The following is a 13,611-nucleotide window of genomic DNA, read 5'->3' as shown; positions in this document are numbered from 1 at the left end:
TGTACTGCAACTCTTAGGCTCCATGGCAGCTGCCATTACTCTAGTACCACTGGCGAGGTTGCACATGAGAATACTACAGTGGCTTCTTTCTTCACAATGGTCTATCTTAACTCACCCACTCAACCACATGATAACGTCTTGCAAACCTTTGCAAGGAAGAAATGCTATGGCGGATGAAGCCAGAATTGAACCTTTGTGTCGACCATTCTGTCTCCCCCAGCCAACGGCCACAGTAACCACAGACACTTCCCTGTTAGGGTGGGGGAGCATGTCCAGGGAAAGATGGTCCAAGGCACTTGGTCCCCCATGGAGGCCAATTTGCAAATAAATGTCCTGGAACTGAGAGCAGTTCTCTTAGCATTACAAGTGTTCCAAACATCCCTCCCTTCTGGTACCATTGCAATTCATTCAGATAACATATCAGTTGTCTGGTATATTAACAAGCAAGGCAGAACCAGGTCTTACCCTCTGTGTTGGGAAGCCATGAGGATTTGGCAATGGATGAGTTTCCAACCCCTTTCTTATAGCAACGCACATTCCCGGGAGTTCCAACCTTTACTGTGGACAATCTGAGCAGGAACATCCTGATGCCTCATGAGTGGTCCCTCAATCCTGTAATAGCAGATTGGATATTCCACCACTGGGATAGGGCTTGCTGCGATCTGTTTGCTTCCCCCTTAAACAACAAATACAGAAGCTACTTTGCCCTGATCCCCCCTCAGAGGGCAACCACCGAGGGACGCGCTAATGCACAATTGGCACCCAGGCCTACTTTATGCCTTTCCCCCATTTCCCCTCATTCCAAAATTCCTCCAGAAAGCTCAAAGTTTGAGAAGCAAAGTGATCCTCATTGCCTCTTATTGGCACCATCAAGTCTGGTTCCTTCTCTATGGCCTCATCTGATTCACAGCCCATAGATCCTGGATCATTCCCAAGGTCTGCTATTTCAACCTCAGGGACTGATTCACCCCAATCTCCACAGCTTCAAGCTCACAGCTTCGTTCCTCCACTTCCAATGATTGCCAAGCTGCCTGATATCTCATTTCCCATTCCTGAAATTCTTCTGGCTTCACACAAACCTTCCACCAAGAAAATGTATTCTAGTAAATGGACTAGGTTCTCTATTTGGGCCAAAGATCAGAACATAGGCCCTTTCTCTATGTGTATTCAAAAGATCCTACAATATCTGATGACTCTTCTACATGCAGGAGCCTCAGCATTGACAATCACTGTACATTTAGCAGCTATCGCAAATTTTCATAATGGATTTGATAATTCTTCTGTTATGTCACACCGCCTGTGCAAAACCTTTTTGAATGGAGTATTACATGTTAAACCTCCTGTCAAGCCCCCCCATAGAACCCAGGGACTTGACCTTGGTACTTCAGTCATTATCAGGCCCTCCTTTCAAGCCTTTTGATTCTTGTGATATAAAATTTTTATCATGGAAGACTCTACGTCTAGTAGCACTTACCACAGCAAGAAGAGTAGCTGAGTTGCAGGCCTTAAGTGTCAAGAGACCTTAGTTGAACTTCACAGGGATTGAGTGTCCCTTCATATTAACCCTTCTTTCTTGTCCAAGGTCATTTCTGTTTTTTCCATTAACCAATCTATTGACCTGTCAGTTTTCTTCCCTCAGCATTCAAACAGAGGGGAGTATCTTTTGCACACCCTTGATGTTCATCAGCAGCTTCGTTGTTATTTGGACAGGACTAAATCTTTCAGGAAAACCGACCATTTGTTTGTGGCCTTTGCAGGACCCAGATTGGGTAAACCTGTCTCCAAACTGACTCTATCCTCCTGGCTTAGAAACGTCATTACCTTTATCTACCATCAGAATAAGCTATCCTTACCTTCCAGAATAAAGGCTCATTCTACTAGATCTGGCTTTTTAGCAATGGCTATATGGTTTGATTGTTCTAAATTATGGCTTTGTGCTGCTGCATCATGTCCTTCATGCGCCTTTAATTGATTATTCCTGGCATATTTCCGATGTAAATCCATATTCCTGAACTGCAGTTTAAACCTAAACTGTATAGCGTATTCACACTTGGATGACCTGAGAATACAACAACTAAATGTGGATCAGAATGTATACCAATTGTCCCTATATGTTAGATTGCTGTGAAACAAATGTCCCTTGATCATCGGATGCACTACACCCCTGGGATGCAGTACTTATTTGTGATAAGCCTCACAATATTTCCATATCTAGATCTACCACAAGGCATAGCATTTTCTTAAAAACAACAAAGTATATTGAAATATTCAGTAGATTCCAGATAGTACATGATTTGACAGTTTCAGCTATTGATAGTCTGAAAACGTTAGCCAAGAACAAAAGTCCAGCAGCTTCATTTCTTTGTTAGACTTGTGGATCCTGCCTCAGAAAATGTAAATGCGGTTATGGTTTTAACTATTGTAAATTTTTATATCCACAGACTGAACTGTGACATGACTGGAAAGGGAGCTTCCCTTAAAGGTATTCATGGAACTTTAAGCTAGATGTTAACAGCAAAACTGATAAAAACAATACATTTTTTTTTTCTTTTAGAATTATCATTTCATATTGCTACAAAACTGAATGCAGTTCAATTCTTTCAAGAGAGCGTGTTTGAGTGTAATATGTTAAAGAATGACTATACACAGTCCTGGCAACCAAATTAGAAAATGTGTTGTAATCTCATTCGGACTGTAATGTATAGTCAATTTTTATACATGCTAAAGTAGCATTTTAAATGAAGAATGTGTAAATGTATTTTGGTTCTTTGTTTGCAGGATACCAAATCCCCCCAATGAAATTATTTCAACTTCTTAAAGAAGGTGATGATGTTGAAGTATCACATGGTGATTTGGAAGGAGAAAACATAACAGAACATGAAGATAACATTGAAGACCAGCTGAACAGTAAGTAATGTGCTTAGCAAAGATGCGTTTTTGTGTTTTTGTACAAACCTTGACCTTCTCTTAACAAAGCTGTAGCACTAAAGATATCAAAAAAGTAATGAAAATCTAGGTAAACATTTATCCTTTGTTGACAGTTAGCCCTACTAGGTTAGTGGCCTCTTTTTAAAGAAAACCAAGGTGGTAGTTATACTGGCTAAGGGAAATTTAGCTAGCATACCAGCAAAATTACATTAATTTTTTTTTTTTTTGGCAAGTTCATGAAATATTTTGCATCAGACCCTCACACCTCCAGTATGACTAATGGAAAACTAATGGAAACGCCTGGCATGGGGTCAAAACCCATAGCTATGTGATCTTCCAGCACAGAAGGAAAGTCTGCTACCTACTGAGCCACTTTGAGTGCTGCTTTGACATTATGTTAAGGTTAGAGGGTTAAAACATGTATTCCAGTCAGTAAAATCTCCAGTACTGCGGCTCACAGCCTTCAAGGAGTAAAACAGTACATAAAAAAACTATACCGTGTGTATATATATATATATATATATATATATATATATATATATACACACACACACACACACACACACACACACACACACACACACACACACACACATATACATTATATATATATTCAATTACTCCATCATTATTCAATTAACACTCATTAAATCATTTAAGAAAACTCTACCTTATTAAATAATAAGAAATTTCTATTTATTGGGTTGATTATAAACACAATGACTTTAGCTGCGAGCGCCATGTTGATGGATGTAACAGAAAGTGTGGACATTGTGGGAAAAACAACTGGCTATGCTCAGTTTTGAGAAGAGTATAACAATATTTCAGAATCTGGATTGTGAAGGCAGTTTTAGAATAAGGTTTTTCATTATTTATTTATTTATTTAACATTTGTTGACCGGGCTAGTCTAGCTGGATATAAGCCCATTTTCAGTAGAGGCCCAGGGAGAAAAGCTCCAAAAGAACAGACAAAATTTAAAAACAAATTACAGTTACAAGGCATTTAACTTCAGTAACAGATACATTTGATTTTGGCATAGCAGATCATATTACTAACATCAAAGCTTGTATGTTTTGAACTTTTGGATCTATTTCATTTTACTGGGGGCTAGTGTTATGCTATAGTTTACGCAAATTTATGACATATTCACTTATTTTGTCGAGCTTTTGATCAGGTAAACCCAGTAAGCATGAGTGACGCCTTTCAGGGCTGACCAAGAAGCATCATCTTGTTAAATGATTTGCTGAAAGCCATGTAATTAGTAAGAGGAAAACTGGGGGATCATACCCAGGATTGCTGGATGAAACTTATTTGCAGCTCATGACCTTCACCTCATGTACTAATATGCCATTTAGCTATATGAACATGTAGAAGTGTCAAATAGAAGGAGGTATGTACCGGGTAAGTTACATTTGTAGACAAGCATCCTTGAATATTTCAATCTCCAGATAAGAAAAGTGGCTATGAATATTAATTACATATATGGGGCCAAGCTTCCACTCTCAGCGCCTCACAAAGCTCCTGTCATACTTGCTGGGTCCTCTCTTCTCCCTTAGATGTAATGCAGACCCCGTGTTTTGCAGATTAGTAATCACACTCGAGCACAGCTTACTGTGGCTGGTACGCAGCTTTTGTAGATTTGACTGTTCACATTACTAATGCCCTTGTACCATTCTAAATGGTTATTATTATATCCTAATTTATTATACACTGAAATGATCTTATGGTTACTGTCATGATGACTGATTTTGTTTCACAGACAAGGCTGCTCCCCCCACCATGTCATTTTGTAGGTCGAAAGAGCTCTGTCACATCAGGACCATTTAGTGTCATGATGGCCAAGTGGTCTATGGTGCTGAATTCAAGTCACAATCTCCTTTGGAGTTGCTGGTTTACATCCCACTTCTGACAAATGAGTTTGCTATTATCAGGATGGTCAAAAGGTTTAAAGTACTGCTTTCATCTTGCAGTTCCCCTGGAAGTGTGGGCTCAAACCTCACTTCTGACAAAAAAAAAAAACACACACACACACCTTTGCCCCACCTCATATGTTCTCATTAGCTGGTTAAATCTGACCACAAATCAATTATCTTCTCTGTCAGACCTGGTGGTGTCATTCTACCACCAAAGGAATACATTTTAGGGATTTCTCAAGGACACCTCTACTTTAGATTTTAGAAGACCTACCCAGAATTCTCAAGAATCATCTACAAATACAACCAAGAGTGCTGCTACAGTCACCTCAAATTTATCCAATACCAAGTATAGGCAAAGAGAAAGAAATAAGGGGATCCTAAGTGAAAAAAACAGCAATGGCGGAGTTTTTAGTAGAACGTAGAACAGACGCTGCTGTTAAAAAGGGGATAATTAGTAGGCCATATAAAATATTGCATGATAACTATAAGAATCAATCTGAGGAGGTTAGAAAGGATTGGGAAGCGAGACTGGATAAGCATGTGTCATCCTTAAGTATGCCACTAAACAAACATATGACTCTGTCCAAACAATAGTTTGAAAAGTGCCTTTTATTTAAGTAAAATATTGTTTGTACAGAGTAGTATGTTTGTATGATGGCATACTTAAGGACTGCTCAGTTGCAGTGGAGACTTTTAAAAAAATCCATGCAGACTAGTCTATCAGAAATAGTGGGTTAGCAAATTAGTGTAACCAATGGAATGATGTTTTTGCGCTATGATACAGAACTGGAATTACCTAGACATAATAAGGCTTTGCTGTGACTAATTATGTGGCTGCCAAAAAAATCAATTACTAGAAAATGGAAATCAAAGTCTAGACTAACTGTACTAGAAGTAGTGAATATAATAACAGAGATAAAACAACTGGAACTGGGATCTTTAGAAAAGGTTAGGAACAAATTACATAGAAAAAAATGGGAATTGTGGGAATACAGGGTCTGTATCAGAACATCGAAGTATTAAAACTTCAAATGTTCTGATATCGAACACTATTTAGCCAATGCTAAGAATAGCAAAGCTGCAGAACAGTGAATTCCTTCCTCGGGGAAAGAATTTGGTTGGCCGTTTCTGTGGCTTCGCTATTCTTAGCGCTGTGGTGGAAAGTTACGGGTTGGGTTCAGGTAAGTGTGTGATTGTTTGTACGTTAGGGTTAGGGGTGGGTTAAGTGAGTTAAGGGTTAGGGGTGGGTTAAGTGAGTTAGGGTTAGGGTGCAGGTTAGGCATGTGTGTGATAGTGACAGACTTTAGGGTTGGGGCGGTTTAAATGAATTAGGGTTAGGGCGCGGGTTAGGTGAGTGTGCAATAGTGACGGACCTTAGGGTTAGGGTTTGGGTTAAGGTAAGTGGGTAGATAGTAGCGTATGTTTAGTTTGGTGTAGCATTAGATGTAGGGATTTAAATGCATGTGTGTGGCTGCTGTTTGTTTGATGTGCTTGTGTTGTGTGTATGTGTTTCGGAAAAAATTTGCTGTTCTGAATGTTCGATATTTTCATGTTTAGATGTTTTGGGGCCGATGAAATAGCGTTTGCTATTTTCATCTTTCGATAACATGATATAAATGCAGAATACATGCAGGTTAATGTTTTGGAAAAGGAATGAGGTTTAAGAGAAGGCAGGATTTGAATGAGCTATATAATGTTTCTTGGAACTCATCTCCCTGGAACTTTGAGATTTCTCCTGGTCTTTCTTTCTAAGAATGTTTAACATGAATTTAATCTTTGTATATGTGATTTTATTTTCTTTGTGCTTCCTCAGATCTTATCGCCCCGGGCCTCTACTGAAAATGGACATAAATCCAGTTAGACTAGCCCGGTCAACAAATGTAAAATAAATAAATGTTTGGCTGATAGTGTCTGGATACATTATCCCCGGGATTCAATAACACCTACACTATAAGTGTACACTATTCTGAGTGAACTGACAAAACAGACATAGCTCACACCATCTTCCTCTTAATTTTAGTTTTCCTACTGATTTTCTTGCAGCTTTAAATGCTGACAGGGATTCATAAAGGTTACCACAAAGTGTAGACTCCATGTACACTTAGTGTAAAGCTTTCTGAGTAACTAGAAAGCACAAACAATGTGATAAGAATTTTATTGAATACATATATTGTTATACTTAGTGTAGGCTTTATTGAATCTGTCCCTATAAGTAATGTGTAATGTTTGCAAATAAAAATATGTCAATATGGTTTGTTTTCATTTGTGTAAATATATGCTTGCCTGTGTCAGAAGTGATAATTTAATACACGTGTTTCTTGTTTAAAAAAAATATCCAACACCTAAATTCAGCATCAAATGCTGATTTATTACATATTTGTGGAGATGCAAATGTTCCTATGAACTGTGGTGTTCTCTTAGAGTGAGATTAGAAAAGATGGGGTATGAGAAAACAACCCTTTCCTGGGAATTTGCAATTCTTAATATTAATTCAACACCATTGTCAAGACAGAAGTTACATATTTTAATTATACTTTTTGCTCTAGTCGAACTGTGCATTACACAGAACTGGATTGACCACACACAAATGTCCTGGATTGGCTTTAGAAGCATGCCAATTAAATATATAACTTTATACACTACACTAATTACAGCTAATTAAAATAAGAAAAAGTACTGGAGTCTCCTTCTTGACCATATCTTAAAAGATTAAGTTAGTGTTATTTAGAGATATTACTCAAATACCAATAGAACAAAACACATACCGCATTTACATAACATAACCAGTTTCATTAGGCTAGGATTATATAACCTGTAGATATTAAAATGTATCTTGTAGCTAAGTTTATCATAGCACTAATTGTATATAGTGTATATAGTTGTCTTTATCTTCTTTTTCTTTTTTCTTTTTTATTTTGTATAGCAATTGCTTTAAGAACTGCGTTACTTGTACAACCTCTGGTGTCATACTTTAAAATGTATATACTTAGCAAGTTTTATCATATGATATGCTTTTATGAAATGTTTGAACATATACATTGCATTTTGGACACGAGTTAAAAATAAATAAAAATTATATCTGAAAAAAAAATAAAGAAATGTCTGTACCTGTACAACCTAAACATAATGGTAAATTCATGAACAAACCTCACTGTTGGAAATCTTGTATTAATAAACTACATAACAGATGGAGGAAAGCAATGAAAAGTTGAAAAAAATCTCCATCTTCAAGTTCAAGACCACACCAAAACATGTCAGTAAGGATCTTAAGAATACTATTATAAAATGTAAAGCAAAGTACAAACTTAGGGTTGCTACAGATACCAAAAAAAACTAAATCTTTCTTCAGTTATGCCAGGAAATGAAGGAATAATGTTTAACAATGCACTGAGCTCATTCATAATATCATACATTCCAATCTCAGGGATACTGACAATAATGTAAACGTATCAGACAATTTTAATGCTAATTTTACCCACCTTACCCTACATTGTTGCCCATGCTATTCTTGAAAATGTAGTTTTTTTCCTTGAAATCAACTTGAAACAAGCCTTGGGATCCTTGGCAAAGGCTAAGAGTATTACTTCTGTGGACCACATAACATACAGTGCTGCATTCTCATCAGTGTCCAGTAGCTGCTCTCCAAGAATCTACTTAAACTATTCAATATTAGCATATTTATGGGATTTCAGCTACTATGACTCCCATACACTGGGGTGGTCCCTATACAAACACTAGGAATTATAAGCCCACTCATCTGCCTCGCCAGCCTTGCACTGCAAAGCCATGGAACATATCATAGCAGAACTCATTCAAGCAGACATAGGCAACTTAACTCATTCACTCTGGAGCATCTCAGAAAATGCTGCCTGCTTACTTCCACCATAGGAACAACAGTGCAGCCTGACCTCATTTTCAGAAAATCCATTTCTAATACCATACAGAAAACAAATGTTCATAACTCTTTAACTATAAGAGCTAAACTAAAAATGTAAATGTGAAAGTTGTTCAGCAGACACTGATCTTTCCAACAGTGTAAATACTGATAGTGTGCATCAGTCATTAAATATTTGCCAAAGAATGCTGATATTGGGCATATTTGTTTCCTTTTTGGAAAAACAAAGCACAATATCTTGGTCAATGTACCATGTAGACCCATACAATTTGTATTTAATTTGTTTTGTATGAATGTCATCTTTACAATGATACAGTAACCATTACTGTGTGATGCTCCTTTATGGAGATATTCACAGAAGTATGATAAATATTTCTCATAATTGGTAAATAAAGCATAATATCTCATCACCTTTAACAGACAGGAGCTACATATCAGTATACAAGTTGTGTGGCTTAATGTCCACTTCAAAATGATGCATCATCTGTGTCATCACCATGCTCTCTTGCAAAGATATGGGCATAATAATGAAAAGTATTGGAAATGTATAATTTTCATAATCCTACAAGACTAAACAAACTGTAATATCTATACATGTGTACAGCATACAGACAAAGTTCTTTTACCATGTTGTAAGGGGTAATACTGTCTTCAAAATGATGTATTACTTGGCACACTGACATATTCCCTTGCAAAGTTATTTACCAAAATATGAAAAAAATCATAGTTTCCATAACCTAGGTCCGAAACAAACTTTGATATCTGTACATGTGTACAACACGCAGACACAGTTCTTCTGTGTTGTAAGGGGTAATACTGTCTTCAAAATGAGGTATTACTTGGTGCAGTTACATGCTCTATAGCAATATTTTTCAAAATATGAAAAAAAAATCATAAATTTGCATGACCAAAGTCCTAAAAATATGAATCCTGTACATTTGTCCAGCATACAGACATAGTTTTTTCATCCCATAACTACTAATACTGCCTTAAAAATGAAGTATTACTTACCCTAATGACATATTCCCTGATAGTTATTTAGCAAAATATGAACAAATATCATAATTCTCAAACAAAGGTCCCAAACAAACTGTGATATCTGGACATGTGGACGGCATACAGATACAGTTCTTTTTATATCTTGCAAGTACTAATAGTGTTTTCAAAATTAACTACTACTTAGCATGGTGACATGTTCCCTGACAGCGTTATTCACCAAATATGAAACAAAATCATAATTCTCATAACCGAAATCCTAAACAAAATGTGATATCTGTACATTTGTCTATCCTGTAACTAATAATACTGCCTTCAAAATGAGGTATTACTTACCCTGATATGTTCCCTGACAGTTATTTAGCAAAATAGGAAAAGAAACCATAACTCATAAAATTATAACCAAACTGTGATATGTATACAGACAAATTTCTTTTTCCATCTTGTAAGCACTAAAGCCGGCTTCAAGATGACAAGTTCCAGATTTTTACAACTAAATATGAAAAATATCTGTAGCACTCAAACATATGGAGTGTCCCACACCTGTGCTTGCAATGTGATAATTACTTTTACTAATGTGAACAACAGTGACAGCTGCCAGTGATTTTACCTGACAAGTGCTAATGACTCAGTGTTATACTGTAACTGTACATATTGTTACAATGTTACCTGACAAGTGCTAATGACTCAGTGTTGTACTGTAACTGCACAAATAATGTGATAATCACCTGCATGTCTTGACTGCAAGATTCTGCATGTTCTTACAAAGGTGGTAATTGCTCCATATAACCTTTTGAGCAAACATTCATTACATTCATGGTGCAAGTATTCTGTAAGACTGAGTCATTACCATCTGTCAGGAAAAGCCAGGAGTACTACTGTAAAAGTTTTATAACACTTCTGTATTATTTAGACCTTCCTGTCATCTAAATTCTAAACATGAATGTTAAAAGCATTAAAAAATGATTGCAGGATGGTTAGACATATTCTCATGTATGTGGTAGCACTCTCCTCAAACAGTTGTTCTTACTCAGCATGTTCACCAGCTCCCTACCACAGTTATTTGCCAAACTCAGAAAAATGTCATAATTTACATAACACAATTCATAATGAAACGGTTATCTGTACCTGCGGAAAGCATACAGATTGTAAAAGAACGATCTGAAAAATGAAGTCTTACTCAGCACGCGTACAAGTTCCATAGCAGGTTTTTCCCTGTGTTGTAGGTAGTGACAAGTGTTCATAAAATATAAGAATAGAGTTTCACTTACCATACTGGTCCTACTGGGTCATGGCTGTTTTCCATTCATTCTCACCAGTTGCATGCTACCACTTTTTTGTTCATAGCTGTCATCATTGTTCAGGTCAGTCAAGAACAACTCGATGCCATCGCTTATGAAAAGGTGAACATCTTCTCCAGTGATGCTGTCATGGCAGATTGTTGGTCCACCGACCCTGTGCATCAGGCCACGCGTGAACCCATTCTGTAAATGTGTGGCCTTGAGTGCTGCCCACTGACTGTTTGCTGTTTTCCATATCTGGCGAGGAATTATGTTTGGCTCGGTCCACCCCATTCATGTATGTGTTGTACATGTTTACAATTGGTGCACATGGCACTGAAGCTTTTGTTCCATCATGCTGTCTCCTGTGTGTGCCAGTGGAATATCATCATCTGTGTCATAATTTTCATCTTCACTCTGGCTTGCTTTACATCGTGGTTCAAGGTTCAATTCCATTTCGGACTCACTGTTACCACTGTCAGAATCGGTATCCTCACCCAAGTAAATGTTGGTTGACTTCTGAGCAGATGGCATCTTCACTGTCCTTTTTTGATCATGCACTCTGCACTGGTCTGAAACATCTGATTCTAGAAGTTGATAGGTAGGGGGTTGGAGGGTAGGTAGTTGAGGAAGAATGAGAAAAAAATGGACAACACAGATGGAACATTATGGCGAGTACATAACTTCTTTATCTGATGATGTAAATATTCGTTGTATCCTCAACCTGTGGGAAAGAGTCCCCAGCTACCTTAGACCCTGGGTAGCTCATAGAAGGATGTTCCTCAACATAACTCACCCAAAAATTGCTCTTCCCCAGGAGGCCAGATCCAATTTGTAATGAGTAACAAAAGTATGGTGGGTAGCCCAAGTTGCGGCTGCATATATGTCATCCACGGACACTATAGAATGAAAAACTGCAGAGGTCACCTTGGCCCTAGTTGAATGGGCTCGCAATGGTGTAGATAATTTAATGCATACATACACACATACAACTGCTGAGTAGAAGCAGAAATAACAGAGTCAGAACAATCTAAATTATGTAGATTATCCATGTACGACTTACGCCAACCGTACAAATTTATTTCATCTCATATGAACTATCCCTGTGGTGAGAATAAGACACAGAAGTGATAAAGCCAGAAATATTGCCCAAAATAACTCATTCAGCAAGGCCAAAAAACAACGATAAATATATCTCACTAATCCTGTCATCCCACCCAAATATGTTTTGACTACATGCTATTTCTTGACCTACATGCTGTACGACATTCTTGTGTGTAAAATAATATTTTTTATCATATGCTTGTATCTGAAAATGTTTTGTTCATGTTTTGTAACCATATATTATGTGATCCTATTCACCTGGGCTGTGCCTGCAAATGGTCCATTGATATCCGTGCAGTAGCCTAATAAACATAAAGTCAATAAATAAGTGGAGTGGACCAATGTATTACCCAATTATGAAAAGGCTTCTCACTGACACAATAATGAATTATTTTCCCCAGTAACCTCTTAAGCTGTTTGTGTTGTGTATGCACAAGCACCAAAATGACACAATCAACTATCTTGCCCAGTGGTCACTTCAGCAGTCTGACCATGTAGGCACAAGCACTTCCCAGATGCACAATGAAGTATTTCCCCAAGCAACATCTTCATTACTAAGTCCAGGTGTACACATGCACCAGCATGAAGCATTCACCCAAGCAACCCCTTCAGTAAAATATTGAGGTATGCACAATCACCAACATGAGAGACTTCACCAAATAATCCTTCAATAACATTTCCTAGTATGTGCAACCACCAACATGAAGCCTTCACCCAAGAGACCCACTCAATAAAATGTTGATGTATGCACAAGCCCCAGAATGAAATATTTCATCAAATGACTCTTCAGTTACATTTCCTGGTATGTACATGCACCAAAATGAAACATTAACCCAAAATATACGTGCAGAACCTTTGGATATATTTATCGGCACTGTTACTGTTATCCAGCATTGCAGCATTATGACATAGTGGTACAATATGAAGAAATAGGAGCTCTGGATGAAACACTGATGCATCTGACACATACAGCAAACTCATACGACGTTACTGACTTTCTGAATAAATTCAAAATGAATGCATACATGGAAGTATGTGTCTGCAGAAATAAGGTAATCAGCACAAACTATGAAACAAGTTTTGCCCCCGCACCATTTCATTCATTGTCTCTGAGAAGTTAGCCGAAGGTAAAATTATAGCAGAGCACTTTTTTAGTCCCTTAGGCCAGCAGGTATGCAGCACAAGATAATGCCAAAGGGTAAGTGTACACTAAATGTCCTTTTGAGTTGTCATCTGATTTTAAATACACATGAATATCAAACTCAATGTGAAAGGCATTGCTACTGAAAATGACACACAAAGGACAAGCAAGGTCAGTTGGTCAATGTCCTAAATTGACAAGGCCTCATCATATCTCCTAGTTATAACAACAATCATTAATGCTGCAAATTAAAATGTCTGATTTTCAAACAGGTTGCTTGGCTGTCACAGAACTCTAATTTGCATGCGTCACACTATTACAAAGCAAAAGGACTAAAGAAAATGCTAATG

The 13,611-nt window shown here is 37.5% G+C and overlaps 1 protein-coding gene across 1 annotated transcript in view; it reads left to right on the top strand.

Annotated features, from left to right (window-relative positions):
• The window catches only part of LOC122814461 (zinc finger protein 850-like), a 402,252-nt gene that overhangs the window by 301,604 nt on the left and 87,037 nt on the right, over positions 1 to 13,611 (top strand). The window contains exon 8 of the mRNA XM_044087041.1: positions 2,779 to 2,907. Within this exon, the coding sequence (XP_043942976.1) occupies positions 2,779 to 2,907 (129 nt within the window). The remainder of the gene's footprint in view (positions 1 to 2,778; positions 2,908 to 13,611) is intronic.

Source organism: Protopterus annectens, chromosome 10.part0 (assembly GCF_019279795.1).
Source record: "Protopterus annectens isolate FY-2018-M chromosome 10.part0, PAN1.0, whole genome shotgun sequence".
NCBI lineage: Eukaryota > Metazoa > Chordata > Ceratodontiformes > Protopteridae > Protopterus > Protopterus annectens.
Note: the sequence above shows the minus strand (reverse complement) of the source record. Positions and strands in the feature narration are given on the sequence as shown.